Source organism: Apodemus sylvaticus, chromosome 17 (genome assembly GCF_947179515.1).
Source record: "Apodemus sylvaticus chromosome 17, mApoSyl1.1, whole genome shotgun sequence".
NCBI lineage: Eukaryota > Metazoa > Chordata > Mammalia > Rodentia > Muridae > Apodemus > Apodemus sylvaticus.
In genome coordinates this window covers 69422674-69439765 of record NC_067488.1, presented here as the reverse complement: position 1 = coordinate 69439765, position 17092 = coordinate 69422674, and the positions used below count along the sequence as shown (strand labels likewise).

The window sequence follows — 17092 nt, the reverse complement described above, 5'->3', positions numbered from 1 at the left end:
GATAGAAACAACAAACCAAACCACAACAAAAGCTGTTTCTCATAACAGGAAAGACTGACAATATTCCTAGATTACCCCTACTCTTCAGTTGTGGAATTAGAGCAGGAACTCAGACATCTTAGCTCTGGTCTAGCCTCTTAAAGTATACACAGTGATGTGGACATTAAAGTATATATAGTGATGTAGAAGTCATAATATACACAGTGATGTTAGATTATAGTATACACAGTGAGGCAGAGGTTATAGTATACAGTGTGATATTAAGTTATAGTATACATAGTGATGTTAGGTTATAGTATACACAGTGATACGGAGGTTGTAGTATACACTGTGATACAGAAGTTATAGTATACACTGTGATGCAGAAGTTATAGTCTACACTGTGATGTTAGGTTATAGAATACACAGTCATGTTAGGTTATAGTATACACTGTCATGCTAGGTTACAGTTTACACTGTGATGCTGAGGTTATAGTATACACTGTGATACAGAGATTATGGTATACACTGTGATATTAGGTTATAGTATACACAGTGAGATAGAGGTTATAGTATACACTGCCATGCTAGGTTATAGTATACACTGTGATGCCAAGGTTATACTATATAGTCTACGCCATGATGTATAACTTCACCGACACAGTATTGAAGCAGAAAAGAAAGAAAATGAAGGGGTCACGAGGAGGGAAGGAAGCCCCTCTCTTGAGGATCTGACTGGAAGTCAGAAACATCAACATACCTTACAAAATCAAATCATCAGGGCTGGAGCGATGGCTCAGTGGTTCAGAGCATACTGTTCTTGCAGAGGACCTAAATCCAGTTCCCAACACCCCGTTGCCTCAGAACCACTGAACCTCAGGTCCAGAGTGCTATGATGCCTCTGACCCCCAAGAGTACCTGTGGTCATGTGACCCCCAAGAGTACCTGTGGTCATGTGACTCCTAAGAGTACCTGTGGTCATGTGACTCCTAAGAGTACCTGTGGTCATGTGACTCCTAAGAGTACCTGTGGTCATGTGACTCCTAAGAGTACCTGTGGTCATGTGCATAAGCCACCCCCAATATTCACAGATTTAAAGACAAATGAATCCAGAGTGGGGTGTTAAAAACAACAAACTGTAAGGCAGGTAGTAATTCCAGCACTCAGGAGGCAGAGGCAGGTGAATTTCTGTGAGTTTGAGTCTAGCAGGCTAGACAGGGCTACATAGTGAAACCTTACCTCAGAGAAAGGGAGAGGGAGAGGGAGAGGGAGAGGGAGAGGGAGAGGGAGAGGGAGAGGGAGAGAGAGAGAGAGAGAGAGAGAGAGAGAGAGAGAGAGAGAGAGAGAGAGAGAACAAGTAGCTAACTAACAACAGATGCTTATTTCGGACCATTTTGTGGCCCTGAGTTTAACTGGTTGGGTTTCTCATCCCTCAACCTCATAAAACCACCTTACAGTTTAACTTAAAAAAGGAAATCCTTTCACATAAGAAAAATAAGTGAATCAGTCACACATATGTTTTAACTTTTAAATTGTGTTTGTTTTTAAGTTGTTTTATTTTTTCTTTTTGTATGGATGTTTGTTTGAGCGTGGCACCAGAAGAGGCTGCTGGATCCCGAGTTGCTGAGCTGCAGGTTGTTGTGAGCCGCCTGTGGGTGCTGGGAACTGAACTCTGGAAGAACAGCGAGTGCTCTTAACGCTGAGGGTCCCTCCAGTCCAGCTTTAATCTTTATAAACGTTATTGTAAGTTACATCTTTAAAAGGTCATACGATCATTATATATAATAATTATATATGATATAAATATGCAGTTGGCCATTATGAGGACACCTAAGCGGGGTTGTCTTGAGACACCATGCCCACACATGGTGTATCTCCCCTCTGCTGGCAGAAGGATCTGTCTCAGCCATCCCCCCACCCCCCCCACCCCCGTGCCACCTCCAGCCACTCCCCTCCCAGCCTCCACCCCCCACATCACCCAGCCTGTGTTGTCTATTACTCCAGTCCCTCAAGTCTGGCCTTTGGTGATTGCTGGGAAAAGCTGCTTCTCATCCACCAGAACTTCTCCTTTCGGTTCCCGTTTGTTTCTCAGGGGCCATTCTTGACACTGGGAGCCCTGGCCAGGGCACAGCAGCCTTATCTGCTTCCCAGTCACTTTTGGTTTACTGAGCCGGATCCGGCTGCCTATTTCAGTCCCAGCCATAAAATGCTGATTCATGCTTAACTCTAGCCCCAAACGGTGGCCTCTTCCTTTCTGGTCTCCTTCTTCCTCTCAACCATTTCCTCTCTTTACTTAGTATCTTTTCTCCTCCCTGGCCTTCCTATATTGTTGCTGCTGCCTTTGTCTGACCTAATCCGATATCTCTAGGGCATCCTGTCATCCAGGATCTTGGAGGTAGCACTTGTTCTCCTTGTTCTAAATACGGAGCAAAAAGGAAGAGCCAGACCATGGATGTGGTGAACCCCTTCTTAGTTCCATAACTGTATTTCCTGTAGGGGGCTTAATTATAAAATGCAAACACACAGTATAATAACGCATTAAGTTTTATTTGCCTTTCTGTATCTGGGTCAATAGTCTCAGAATTGTTTTTCCCACCTTTGCCCCAGGTACTGGAGATCCAACCCAGGGCTTCTTCAAGCTAGAGAAACCCTCTGCCTTGGACAGACACCAGCAGCACTCCCCGACCCCTGTTGCGGTATTAGGGATGGAGCCCAGGGTTTTGCACAAATTCCACAAGTGCTCTGCCTCTGAGCGCTAACCCCAGCCCTAGTTCCTCGCTTACTTCAGGTCTTATTGCAGAGCTAAAAACCATCTCGGGGAGGTCACTGGACTCAGGAAACGTTCAGTTGGAGGCAATGACCTGAAGAAAAGACAGTGTGTTAAGTCAGTAACTTTGTCCCCTGACTTCTGCTTCGGTGTGGCAGCGCGCTGGGTTTATGGGACAGTGGCAGAGAGTAGGTTTCATACGACAAGACACCTCGGTGTGCGCCAAGACAAACAAGGACAGGTCTTAGAAGAGCTGTGAGCCAAGGTTCAGGGACCAAGGACACCCGGGATGTGTCTGATGGCTGGCTGGAAGGCGCTATGACAGCTATGACATCTCCTGTGGCTCAACTGCTAGAACAGCCAGGCAGCCGCATGGGGAAAAAAGGCGGTAAGACATTTTTTCACAAGTAAAAATGGGCAAGAGCTTAAGGGAGAGGTGGGCAGGCGATGGGGCAGGCCTTTCTGGAGCTAAGCCTGCCTTGGTTTTGTCTCAGGAGAGCAATGAGAGTGCTCGGCTCTGGACAGAGTAAACTCTAAGCTGCACGGTGAGGTGTGAGCTTGGCGCTTGTGACAGGACTTCCGCCTGGCTGTACTGTAAGAGAGGAGCCTCTCTGGAGGAGAAGAATGGAGTCAGGAAGAATGCTCAGCCTGGACCTTCCTGCTTAACCCAACCAGTGCCTAGATAGTCAGAGACTTTCAGCCCAGCATTTTTTTTTTTTTTGATTTTGTTTTTTTGTTTTTCCGAGACAGGGTTTCTCTGTGTAGCCCTGGCTGTCCTGGAGCTCACTCTATAGACCAGGCTGGCCTCCAACTCAGAAATCTGCCTGCCTCTGCCTCCCAGAGTGGCAGCCCAGCATTTTTAAGGACTCACGTTATTCATCCAGGAAATATAAGCAGAGACGCGGGTGAAGACTGTGGGCTTCCGGGAGACATTACAGCCCAGACTGGACACGAAGCTGGTCACTCCGTGGACGGAATACTGGCCGTTCACCAAGCAGTGGAGGGGTCCCCCAGAATCTCCCTGCCGGGGAAGAACAGCAGAATTCAAAAAATGAAGCTCACTGCCTTCCCATTTGTGCGCCTGGGCACAGACACGCTAGAAAGGAAGGAAGGAAGGAAGGAAGGAAGGAAGGAAGGAAGGAAGGAAGGAAGGAAGGAGAGAGAGAGAGAGAGAGAGAGAGAGAGAGAGAGAGAGAGATGGGGGAAGCTAGAGAGATGGCTCAGTGGTTAGGAGCACTGACTGCTCTTCCAGAGGTCCTGAGTTCAATTCCCAGGGACCACACGGTGGCTCACAACCATCTGTAACGGGATCTGATGCCCTCTTCTGTGTGTCTTGTATAAATAAAATAAATCTTAAATAAAATTAAAAAGAAGAGGAGTTTGGGGAGACAGCACAGTTTGTGAGGTTAAAACAAGCACAGCAGCCTGGAATTGACCCTCAGAATCCCGATTTTAAAGTAAAAGTCCCTGGACAGTATTGTTCACTTGTAATCTCAGTGCTGGGAGGCAGAGACAGACAGGTCCTGGAACCCAGCTTAGTCTGTGACTTACAGGATGGTAAGAGACCGTGGCTCAAAAATAAAGGTGGACAACACCTGAAGAATGACATTAGAAGTTGGTCCGTGGTGGCGTACATGCTTAGTTCCAGAACTCTGGAGGCAGAGGCATGCGGATATCTATGAGTTGGAAGCTAGCCTGCTATACAGAGTGAGTTCCAGGATAGCCAGGGCCACATGGTAAGACCTGACGCACACACTTGCAGACACTTATAAACACACACAAAACAAGAGCCAGTGAAAGTGACCAAAAAGGTCAACTGCAGAGAATTCTTAATTATTTAAAGAGCTCATCATAACCGCAACTACTTAGGAAAGGGTAACATCTTCAGATGATTGTCTTCAAGCACAGAAACCTAAATCACTCCTACCCGTATCCTAGCAAACTAAGGGGGAGGGGAAACTAAGATTTATTTTATGTGCGTGAATGTTTTGCCTATTTGTATATCTGTGCACTCTGTGAGTGGCTGGTGTCCACAGAGGTCAGAAGAGGGTGTCAGATCCTTTGGAAGTAAAGTTAGGGAAGGTTGAGCTGCCACACAAGCCATCTCCCGGCACCCCCACAGCCCCACAGCCCCACAGCCCCACACCCCTACAGCCCCACACCCCTACAGCCCCACACCCCCACAGCCCACCCCCACCCCCACATCCCCACACCCCCACATCCCCACACCCCCACACCTCCACCACCACCAAGGTTTTCAGAGTATTTCAGAGCCAATGGAGTGAAGAGAACTGAGTCTACGTCTACGATACGGTCACATTACGCTAACTGACATGAGAGGGAAGCTGGGAGAGATGAAGGGTGTGGCCGAAGAGTCAGGACGGAAGGGGACGCTTGGACCCCAGTGTGGATGTATAGACTGAGACCCGTGGAATCCTGCCTGAGGAGAACTGGCTCACTTAGGACTCTGAAGACCTCAGGCCCACTATTTGGGGGGGGGGGGATCCCAGTATAAAGGTATGAAAGGATTCGGAGACACATTTGTTTCAAATACTTATCAGTTTGGAGAAATAAAATCTCTCTCTGTCTCTCTATCTCTGTCTGTCTGTCTGTCTCTCATCAGAATAGAAGGCCTTTCTAAAGCAGAGATGTGTGAATATGGTCAGGAAGGCTGGGCTTGAGGGGTGACGGGGGTAGCTGTCTGCTGACCATCCAGAGAAGGTTGTACTATGCCTTAGCCTGCCTGTCTCTCTCTTAAGGTATTATTATTACTATTATTAATTATTGTTATTTAGAGACAGGGTCTTGCCTTGTGCCCCTTGGCTGGCCTGAAATTCACTAAGTAGACCAGGCAGGCCTTGAACCCTAAGGTCCACCTCCCTCTGCCTCCAAAGTGCTGGGATTAAAGGCGTGCATGACCACGCCCAGCATCACAGAGTCTTAAGTTTTAACAAGGAAAATTGCAAAAGCAGTGGCTACTTTACTTCCTGTAGTTTTTTGGTTTCACAAAACCCCTTTGCTCCTGTTCTTCTGTGACCACTGTGCCAGCCTCCGGTTAACTTCTCTTCCTCTTCCACAAAGCTGGGACCTTGCAATTAAGCTGAATTCCTGTGCTGTGGCCAATGAAGTAGAAACCCAGCCTGGAACTGACCCACCCCCTTTAACCAGGTCTGCGGAGGAAGAGTGAGCAGAAGTGTATGCCAAGTTCTCTGTCTCGAAAGGATAACTTAACCCTTTCCCTTCACGTTTCGTTAGTTATCCTAGGAAGAGTGAGTGAGTGAAGCGTATGCCAAACTCGAGGTCTCAGAAGATAACCCTATCCGGTTCACGCTGGTTATCCTAGGAAATGGGAGCAAAGCGCATGCCGCGCTCGCCCTCTCAGAGGGTGACCCCTTCCCATTCACCACAGCTATCCTAGGCTTGCACGACCTTTGCACTTTCACTTTTTGCAGTCAAGTTGATTTCCTAGTTCATGAGTAACCAGAAGCAATAAAATAGAACACCCGGCCAACCTGCGGCTGCCCCAGCTCACAACCGGTTCTCCATCGGGGAACACCCCCCACACACCCCCAGTTAAAGCCATGTCTACCGGCTTCTGGCTTCCAGCTGTCCTTTCCTTACTGGGATCATGGTCCATCCATTGTCTGCCCTCCTCACTCTGCTCTCCAGGAAATCTTCTCTGTCCATCATTACTCTGTTTTCTCCCCCATTAGAGACCCACCTTTCTGTGACTTCTGTCTCTAATGTCACCAGATTGTACCTGTCCTCTCCCCCATCCAAGGGTCCCTGACCAATGCCTTTTTACCCTTACCTACCTGTTGTGTGTCTGTCCCCACAGACATTCTCGCCATGACAAACCGTTGCCAGATTAGCCACTTAAACACCCGGCTGTGGAATCCCCAGGTTTTGCAGATCCTTACTGTCTGTTACCGCCCTTTCTTGGGTCTGGGTGTGTTTTCTATCTTCCCCCCACCCCTGCAGAATCCAAGCATTTATGTTCTTGTGGGCCTTCCCCAACAACCCACTCCTCTCTCATTATTCTGCAACTTTTCCTTGGTGAGGGATCATATTAGTTCTCAAGGGTACCTCACCTGGCTTTCTCTCCCAAACTCTGTTTGATTTTATTTCCTTTTCTGTTTTCAAGATAGCACCTTGTGCATCCCAGGCTAGCCTTGGAAATGGCTTTGTAGCCCAAGATAACCTTGATGTTCTGAGCCTCCCTCCATCCTCTGTCTCCCCAGGAGTTATAGGCATGCACTTCCATCCCGCAGGGAAACGCCATTCCGTGGAACACCGATGGATAGAACCCAGGGCTTTATGCCTATGCCACAGCGCCTCCTGGCTAAAATACTCCTTGTGATTCAGTTTTTAGAAAAAACATTTTCGGGGGCAGTGGTAGCACAGGCCTTTAATCCCAGCACTTGGAGGGCAGAGGCAGGTGGGTTTCTGATTTTGAGGCCAGCCTGGTCTACAGGGTAAGTTCCAGAACAATCAGGGCTACACAGAGAAACCCTGTCTCAAAAAAACCAAAAAAGAAAACAAAAACAAAACATTTCCGAAGGTTATAACCTTAGCCAGTAGCTCACAGTCCATACAGAACCAGGCAGCAGGCTGGATATGGCTTGTGAGCCTCTGATCTCAGCTCTGTCCTAGCTGAAGCAAAAGACCAGCCCCTGGGCCGGCGTTCTCAGCTGGTGCCTTCATCGCTCCTGTTCCCTTCTTTTGAATGACTTTCCCTCCTTTCCACTGGTTTATTTCTCTGTAAACTTTGGGTCTCCCTGCAGGTTCCCCTGTCTCAGGGAAGGTAAACTTTCCTGGCTGCCCACAGAGGGAGGTGTGGGGCCTCCATGCCAGTCGGCCTTTATCAAAACATTTAGCCACAATGTTACAACGAAGCTCGCTCTGTAGCCCAGCACCCCTCCCTCCACAGTTCCCGGCATGGGAGACTCACCCTGGGCATAGGCCAAACTGCTCTGAGCAACCTGTAAAGTGTTTAGCTGGCTTGATCTTGTCTAAACAGAGAAGCCTGTGCATTGTGTAAGAAAGATTGTAAGATCGCTCAGTGCGGTTCCTTTGCAGTTCCCACCTGCACCTACTCCTGCCAGGGCACACCAGGGTAAAGATCAACAGCGGGAGGGAAAGTGTAAGAAAGGGGACTGATGGGACCAAGACAACCTGCCATACAGTTAACTACCACCGTCCCCACAGGCCCAGCCCCACGCTACCATTAAAAGAATTTAAGACAAAAGCAACTTCTAAAGAATACACACGTAGGTAAACACTGGCTTGTTAGGCCACACAGCAGTGTTTGAAGTACCGATATTGAGCGAGGAATTCTCATATCCCCTCCCATTTTGAGGTTCTGTGATAGGGCAAGAAGCTGAGTCTGTCCACCGGTGCGAGAGCAGGTGAGAAACAGAGAGAGTGTAAAAAAGCAGGGTGTGGGGGCTCAGCAGCGGTTAGGAGCACTGACTGCTCTTCCGAAGGTCCTGAGTTCAAATCCCAGCAACCACACGGTGGCTCACGACCATACATAATGAGATATGACGCCCTCTTCGGGTGTGTTTGTTTGAAGACAGCTACCGTGTACTTACATATAATAAATAAATAAATCTTTAAGAAAAAATAGGCGGGGTGTGCAGAGGAGGCCAGAGGGGCTCATCCCTGCGTGTAGCTACCTGGCATCCGGAGCGGACTCCATCTCCGCCAGCACACACCATGGTCGTCTTCACTGTGGAGCCCCAGTAGGAGGAGCTGGAGCAGATGCTATAGTCCACGCTGGGCAGGTATGCCTGCTGCAGGGTCTGGGACAGCTGTCCGTTGGCTGAATCGGATATCACACCGGAAGTCAGTGCAGGGAAAAATCTTTCCCCAGATCTCCTGATCGAAGCATGGGACCAGCTCTCTCAGCTTGTTGCAGGTCGGGGTGCCCCTCTCTCCTCTGCAGGCGGTAGCCAGAGCTTCCCGGTTCCCAGGCACTCCAGGAACCTCCAGTCTTGCTTGTTTTCACCCATAGCATTGTCTCCACAATAATTCTGCCTACTGTGCTGCTTACAGTAGAAGCCCCACAAAACTGCAGAGCTGAGGAGGCATTGCAGCCATCTAGTCCTCTCTCCCCCCTCCCTCCTCCCTCCTCCCTCCTTCCTCCTCCCTCTCTTCCTTTCCTTTTTTTTTTTTTTTTTTTTTGGATGGGGGGCCTCATTATAATACCCAGGCTGGCCTCAAACTCCCAGTCTCCCTATTCCAGCATCGCAAGCAGCAGTATCTTATTTCCCTCTCTTCCTCTTCCTCCCCTCTTCTCCTTCCTCCTCTCCTCTCCTCTCCTCTCCTCTCCTCTCCTCTCCTCTCCTCTCCTCTCCTCTCCTCTCCCCTCCCCTCCCCTCCCCTCCCCTCCCCTCCCCTTCCTCCCCTCCCCTCCCCTTCCTCCCCTCCCCTCTTCTCCTCCTATTCTTCTTGAGACACGGTCTCACTATGTAGCCGTAGCTATCCTGGAACTCAGTACATAGGACAGACTGGCCTTAAGCTCACGGGGATCCGCCTGCTTTGATCCCCTGAGTGCTGGGGTCAGAGGTCTGTGATCTTATTCTGCTTATTCTGCTTCACAAGAGTTTAGTTCAGGGGCTCAGCAATGAAGAGCGCTTACTGCTCCTGGAGAGGACCTGAACTCGGTTCCTAGCACCCATCTGGGGAAACACTGCCTTCTAAACCCCACAGACCTTGCACTTCACACACACACAAAGACAAACACATGTACACATAGTTAAAAATGATAAAAATGAACGATTTTTTATGAAGAGCTTGTGCAGGATAAAGGAAACTTTATCTGGCTTTTTGGAGTCCCCAAAGCAGTGTCTGGTGCCATTTCTGAATCTAGTTACAGTCAGTTCCTGCTAGAGCCACAGTGACATTGCATGCGCCGAGAGCTGGATTGGAAGTCTGTCTGAGCCTGCTCTCGCCGTACACTGTGCTCTAGAAACCCTAACCCTGCCTTGGGACTTCTCGGTCATTCTTACATTCCCACCTTCCTGACCTGCTCTGTTCCCAACCCTCGCATGTCACCGCCTGAAACCACCCCATGGTCATGTGAAGACCACAGAGACCTCTCCTGTGCCCGAAACTGCATTTACAACTGTCTGATGTGTTTACTCTGATTCAGCCTGCGGAGGGGCAGCAACCACTAAAGCAAGGGCGGGGACCTCTGACTCAACTGCCTCATGTCTTCTTCCTTTAGTGCAGCGGAGATTTGATCTGTGGTTCCCTAGGTCGTAGGTCTCGGGCTATACTGCCTACAACCACAGAAAAAGATGCCCTAGACACCTAGCCGTTTTACCAAACTTCTGTGGTGGGTGGTGGGAGCGTGAATGACTTACTTCTGGTTCTCCCCCAGCCTGTGATGTAGCAGGGAGAGTTGTTAGCCAGGATGGTTCCCTCCTGGGGCAGAACAGCCAGCTGGATGTAGTTATTGAGTATCACACTCTGGGACAGTCGCAGCAGGGCAATGTCATAGCTGTAGGAGGAAAGATGGCGCTGACTCACCTGATAAAGTTGGACCCAACTTCAGTTCCAGGCGCCCCTATCAGGTGCCCGTGACTCCAGCTCTAGGCAATATGATGATTTATTCTGGCCCTGTGCGTGTACGTGTACACACACACATGTACAGACACGCGCACACACACACACACACACACACACACACACACACACAGGGGGCAAACTTGGAAGCAGTTGAGCTGCAGGACATTAGATGTGCAACAGCAGCATCTTCTGGTAGAATGCTGGAATTGCAGGCTGGCTCTGCTTTTGATGAACCATAAAACCATAAAAAACCAGGTGGTCTCTCTGCTAGAGTTCTCAAACAGGTAAGATTCTGAAACATCTGTCAGAATTATACTAATTAATTGAATCCATCCATACACACTCTACAGAATAGGACACCTTTGCCTTTTTATTCTTTTGTGGTGGGAGCATCAAACTTAGGGTCTCACACATGTTGGCCAAGTGTTGGATTGGGATTACAAACTTGTGCCACCAGCTCTTCCGCCGGCTGCCATTTTTCTAGTGCTTGGGATCTAGAGCCGTAAGCTTGTCACAGGGGACTTTGCCACTGAATTATGTCCCTAGCTTTTGCCTTATTATTTTATCTTACTTATTTATTCATTTTTGGCAGACAGGGGGTTAGGGATTTCTGAAATGGGGTCTCTTTGAGCCCAGGCTATCTTTTATTCCAGCTATGTAGTTGATAATGACTTTGAACTCCTGATCTTCCTGCCTTAGCCTCTCAAGCGCTGGGCCTGCAAGACATTAAGGACAGCCCCATAATTACCTTTTAATGATTGATTTTCTAAAACTTTACAACCTACTTTAAGGAATTTCCTCAGGGGGTTGAGTGTGGCTCAAGGGAGACCCCTTGCCTGGTATGTTCAAGGGTTCCTTCTCCAACAATCAAAGCCAAACAAAATGCCTTTGTCCAGATGAAGTATACTCCATAAAGTGATTAATGACTGTTTGCTATCACTAGCCCAGAAAGCTCCAGAATGTTCTGAGTGATGTCAGGTGATGGTGTATTCCTAGAATCCCAAAACTTGGGAGGCTGGCTGGCGGCCTTCGCTATACCGTGAGTTTTTGGCCACCTTGAGTTACACAAGAGCCTGTCTCAAAAAAATCAAAACTAAACCAAAATTCCCATCCCCAGAAAAAGAGATATCAAAACAGAGAAAAGTCCTCATGGGATCCAGTTGAGCAGACACACCCACGTGAGTCAAACCCGGAGCTCTCCCAGTGCTCTCAAGCCCTCCCCAGTCGTGTGCTCCTGGTCCTGGGTGAGAATCCAGCACACATCCTTCTGCAGGCTCAACAATCCAGGGTACAAAAGCTATACATGAGGTTTCAGGCAATCCCGCTATCCCCTGGAGAGCAAGTGAAGGAGACAGAGACCCCGCGGCCAGGCAGCCCCGCCCCAGCCCTCAGCCAGCCTAGCCTCCAGCTTACCCGGCAGCCACGTTGTTCGAGTTCCAGTAGGGGTGCACCACGATCTTCTGCACACTCACATACTGCTCGGTGCCGTCATTCTGGCTCAGGTTGTGATCTCCGACGACCACTCGGAAAGTCATCGGGCTGGAGAGAGAGGGAAGCCTGAGGAACCGCCTTTCCCACTTGGCGGAAAGTGGACGAATGGACTAGCCGCTTAACCTTCGGTGGGCACTGAGATTCCCGGGCTTAGACAGAGACCAAAACGGGTTTGAAGGGGGGGCAGGACAGGTGCCCTCATTCCCTGAAGTTACCAGTTGAGGCAGCAGGAAATATACAGTCGGTTGTCCATTTTCAGATTAATAAGCTAACCAGAGATAACTTAAAGGTTACACACGCGTGCATACACACAACTTGTACTTTTTTAATACTGTCAATGTCACCCAGACACAAACAGGCTCAGCAGTGACCCACTGCTCTGAGAAACTCAAGCTACTTATTCTTCCAGAAGACTCAGTCGCTTCCTCCCATGGGCTCAGGAACCCGGCTCTGTTTTCCTCACCTGTCCACACAGTGAGCAGCGGTCATCACCCAGTTGCGTCGGATGAGAGTCCCTCCACAGGTGTGGTACCATAATCCTCCGGACTGGTACTGGAGGGAAATCTAGTCGAGAAGGAAGAAAACGGGGGCGGGGGGTGGAGGGGTTGGCGTCACCGTCTAAACCTCCCGACACTACTCAAAACATTCTCTAACTTTCTGCGCCAGGGATCAATGGCCCCCATTTGCCGATTGCTCCGCCCCTCTGCCGATTGCTCCGCCCCCCTGTCCACAGTTTGCCCTGAGGAGGCTTCTAGCTGCTTCTGGGATCAGCTAGAAAGAGTCTCCACTGCTAGAGGATATTTGCTGCACTTGTGGGAAAGTGAGGACGCACACAGCACCTTAGGCGTCTTTCTAATGGGTTGTTGCCCTGCGTGTAGAACTCACTTATGATCTTTTATTAGCGCCCCTCCAAAGGTAACCAAGGCATTGCGCCATCACTGAAGCCCTACAAACTTAGGGCTCCAGGGTCCTCCCCTCAGAGTCTTTAAGAAATACCCTTGCTGGGTAGTGGCTGCACACACCTTTAATCCCAGCACTCAGGAGGCAGAGGCAGAGAGGCAGAGAGGCAGAGAGGCGGAGGCAAAGAGGCAGAGGCAGAGGCAGAGCGATCTCCCTAAATTCGAGGCCAGACTGGTCTACAGAGTGAGTTCCAGAATAGCCACGGCTACACAGAAAAACCCTGTCTTTAAAACACACAAGAAATACCTCAGGGAGTACTTGGAAATGACTGTGAAAAATTCATTTTTTATCAGTTTGTGTTTTCTCATATTATATACAATAGAACTACTGAAAATTGAGGCTCAAACTGGTGTAAGTTGAATTTAACTGTAATTGCACAGATTCCTCTGGAAGTGTGGCTGTTGAGCAGCTGGCGTACCTGCTTTATGCATACATATCTGCGCAGAGCCGGGCCCAACTGCCGCGATAAGGATGTGCTAACATATGCCAAGGAAATGTGGTGCCCACGTGTGTCTGTGCCATCTGGGACACACACTATGGACAAGCGGGTACAGGCATGTTTTAGGGTATGTGGGCCTCTTGGATCCACCTGGCACGGAGCCATCACAGAAACAACAAAAGCAGTTTGTGGGGTGAGGATGTCACGCAGAGAAAAAGCACTTTACAGGCAGGACCAGGATCCTGGGCTTAAGTCCTTGGACTACAGGACAAAGTTTGAGTCACAGGTGAAATCGTTCGCTATGCAAACCCGACTTCCTGGGTTTGAATTCTCAAGACCCATGTAAAAACAAAACAAAACAAAACAAAACAAAACAAAACTGGTGTGCTCTTCTCAGCCCCTGGGAGGCAGGGGCAGCAGAGCCTGTGTGTCCAGCAGCAGCAGCCTGCTCTACACAGCCAGTTCCAGGCCAGCCAAGGCTGCGCAGTGAGACCCTGTTGCAAACAACAAACAAAAGCATGGATGTGGTGATGAGCATCTGCGGTTCCCAGCACTCTCTGGTGAGGTGGGAGGTGCAGACAGAAGGGTGACCCAGAAGCTTGGGGAGCTCAGTGAGGGGGTGTGGGCTGGGCACCAACTTAAGAGTATACAGCACGCTGCCCAGTGGAAGAAACATGGCAGGCCACGCCACAAACATGGTGGAAGGTTAGCAGCCTTCTGTGCTGTGGCAGGCTGGCACTTTGTCTGTCTGTCTGTGTCTCTCTGTCTCTCTATCTCAGTCTCTTTCTGTCTCTTTCTATTTCTGTCTCTGTGCCTCTGTCTCACTGTCTCTGTCTCTATCTCTGTCTCTTTCTGTCTCTGTCTCTCTCTGTCATGTCTCTCTCTCTCTCACTCACACACACACATTTGAGTAGATGACCAGAAGATGGGTGTATAAATTCATTTCCCCGTCCCACCTCAGTCATTTTCCACACATGGTTAAAATCCAGAATTAGACAGCAAGTGAGCTGCCTGCTGGTAAAAACATATATACATGTAAAATACATTTTTGAGGGCAGGGGTGATGCACAGCATCTCTTGTTTGGGTAAAAGCCTGGGCTGGAGCGACACCCACCTGAGACGGCCAAGAGTTCCTCTGGGCTTCAGCCCCTCCGACCACGCGGGCATTAGTTTCCGGAAAGTCCTCGGTGCTGTGTCCTTTGTGGGGCAGAGAAAGCGATGACTAAGCCTGGGTCTGCAGGGCGGGGTGGGGCGCGGCAGCTAGGCTGGAAGACTGTTAGCTTTGTCTGCAGATTTACCGCTCTCCAGAACGCGCTGAGCGGCCCAGCTCTGAGTTGTCTGCACCCGCTCCCTTTGCTTCTTTTGAAAACAGCGCCTCAGAGCGCTTTCTTCTCCTCTGGGGTGTCTGAGCACTCTGCCTTGCCGTGAAAGTCCCAACCACTAGGCTAGGGTCGCATTTGTCCCTGCTCAAGGTCACCGCTCAGCTTGAGGAAACTCTGGGGTTTCAGTAGGATTCTCCACGCTCGCAGTGCACAGCCAATCAAGCAGCTTCTGGGCATCTTGCAGCCAGGAGGGCCGCTGGGGAGCCCCAAGGGTCTTCTTTTCTGCCTCTTGACTCACCCTCCTGGCCGGAGCCTGCATGCCCAGACAGTGCCCCTCATGCCTGCCTTTTCTTCGAGGAGAGTAAGGTTTTTGCTAGACTGACGGGCCCAGCTTTCTGCCTTCCTCTGAGATAGAGAGCTATCCCGGGGTTAGAGACTTTCTGAGCCCCCCTGCTCAAGTCCCCCTCCCTCAGAACGTGGGCCAAGTGATCCACTTACCATACAGGACCAGCGAAGCAAACACCAGGAAGCGCAGCATGTTGTGGAGAGAGCAGACCACTGCCCCCTTGCAGGAACCGAACCCTCTTTATACGCCTCTTATCAGCAGCTCTGCCGACCTTCCTCCTGCCAGCTGGGCAGGGCCGTGGGTAGAAGGCAGGGGAAAGCGCAGGTGAGGCGACATGAGAGTACAGATGAAAAAGTTTCAAGTCAACTCATTTATCTGCTATTCAAAGACAGAACAAGGTCGGCGCTCAGTCAACCCGAGTCAATTGAGTCGACCTCAGTTGAGATGCATCCAGCAAACGCTTTGTGATGGCGGGGGGTGAAGCCGTTTGCCGCAAAGCTGACCACCCTCATTCGATCCCTAGAGCTGACAGGGTAGAAAGAGTAGATGGAGTCCTGTGAGTTGTCCCCTGATCGCCACACGCATGTGCTCACGCACGCACACACATACACACACACACACCATGAACGCATAGGTAGGTAAACATAATAATAAAAAATTCAAGATGGGGCTGGAGAGATGGCTCAGAGGTCAAGAGCACTGACTGCTCTTCTAGAGGTCCTGAGTTCAAATTCCCAGCAACCACATGGTGGCTCACAACCATGTGTAATGGGATCGGATGCCCTCTTCTGGTGTGTCTGAAGATAGCTACAATGTACTCATATACATAAAATAAATATTTTTTTTTAAAAAATTCAAAGTGAAGAATGGGCATTACTTTTTTACTATGTGCCCCTTGTTGTCTGAATCTCTCCCATCTGTCCCACTGTCCATGGTGGCACTATAGGTGCAGGGACCTGTCCTGTGCACGTAGGGATTGGGGTTTGGGGAGCAGGTGAGGCACAGCACCTTCTCTATGTTCAAAGGGGGAGATGGAGCTTGTCCACAGCACATAGATGTAGGCTGGAGCCCAGGAACAGAGCGAGGGTGATGCTATGGAGAGGAAACGGGTCTGGAAAGGCTCCAGAGGGAAGCTACAGAGCTCCCAGGGCAAGAGCATGTGGGCAGGCGGGCAGAGAGCACAGCAGGAGGGACCAATAGAGGAAGGAGGTCAGGGGGTGGTGTGCCCCGGGAGGAAAGAGGACCATGAGCTGGGCACAGGATCGTCAGTCACCGCTGGCCTCAGAGCAGAGGCTTGTGGGAGCAGTAGCTCGGAAGCTGCCAGGCTTCCCCGGGGCCCTAACTACCTTCGAACCTGAGTCCAGGCTTTGGGGCTGCAGGGCTGGGAGAGGCTGGACAAAGGGCTTGCAGGAGGAATCTGTCCCAAGCCTTCAGGATAGTTGATGCTCGGGTAACTGGAAGGGCTCCTTCTGTAGCTCACCTCCAAGCATCCAACCAGAAACAGAAGTGATCTCAGGGAGAGGGATGAACTGGCTGGGGAAACCAAGTGTCCCCCTCCTCCCACCTCCTTGCCTCTCTGGAGACTGGCAGGCAGTTGCTGGTCCGGGATATAGTGTTCAAGGAGCAGCTTGAGGGGCTGGAGAGATGGCTCGGTGGTTAAGAGCAATGGCTGCTCTTCCGAAGGTCCTGAGTTCAAATCTCAGCAACCACACAGTAGCTCACAATCATCCGTAAGGAGATATGGCGCCCTCTTCTGGTGTGTCTACCACTGTAGACAGCTACAGTGAACTTACATATAATAAAAAAATAAATCTTTGGGTTGGAGTAAGCAGGGCCAGAGCGAGTGGGGCCGACCGGAGCAAGCAGAGGTCCTGAATTCAAAGTTCCAGCAACCACATGACATCCCACAACCATCAGTACAGCTACAGTGTACTCATATACATAAAATAAATACATCTTTATTTTTAAAAAAGGAGCCTCTTGAGAGCCTCTTGACATGTATACTAGATATCACAGACTCCTTTAAGGACAGGACCAACTTCATAGCTGTCTCTGCTCTAGTGCAGGGAAACCCAGTCTGTATGCACTAGAAAACCAGACTCCTGGCAGGGGTGGCGGTACATAGCTGCAGTTCCGCTGCTTAGAAGGTGGAGTGAGGCGTCCACGGAACAAGCTCAAGGAGTCCATTCAACCCCTTGGTCAACCTTTCTCTT

The 17092-nt window shown here is 49.9% G+C and overlaps 1 protein-coding gene and 1 long non-coding RNA gene across 2 annotated transcripts; one reads left to right on the top strand and one right to left on the bottom strand.

Annotated features, from left to right (window-relative positions):
- Window positions 1-2507: 2507 nt before the first annotated feature.
- Window positions 2508-15139, bottom strand: Cela1 (chymotrypsin like elastase 1). The gene is made up of 8 exons (XM_052161363.1): window positions 15032-15139; window positions 14326-14408; window positions 12276-12376; window positions 11735-11860; window positions 10117-10253; window positions 8425-8570; window positions 3618-3767; window positions 2508-2840 (listed from the first exon to the last, which is right to left on the bottom strand). Exons 1-8 carry the CDS (start codon window positions 15069-15071, stop codon window positions 2823-2825), a joined length of 801 nt encoding a protein of 266 aa, XP_052017323.1. The 5' UTR covers window positions 15072-15139; the 3' UTR covers window positions 2508-2822.
- On the top strand, window positions 2834-3676 carry LOC127667951 (uncharacterized). Its single transcript, XR_007973962.1, has 2 exons — window positions 2834-3134; window positions 3241-3676. It is a non-coding gene; the product is annotated as an uncharacterized LOC127667951 (long non-coding RNA).
- Window positions 15140-17092: the final 1953 nt, after the last annotated feature.

Bases quoted from the DNA above. Each gene is read 5' to 3' on its own strand.
- Cela1 (XM_052161363.1), bottom strand. From the start codon at position 15,071: ATGCTGCGCTTCCTGGTGTTTGCTTCGCTGGTCCTGTATG. The intron at 10,254-11,734 runs GTAAGCTGGAGG...TTCCTCCTACAG, and splicing joins TCGAACAACGTGGCTGCCGG to CTATGACATTGCCCTGCTGC. The intron at 3,768-8,424 runs GTAGCTACACGC...CTTCCCCGGCAG, and splicing joins GAGTCCGCTCCGGATGCCAG to GGAGATTCTGGGGGACCCCT.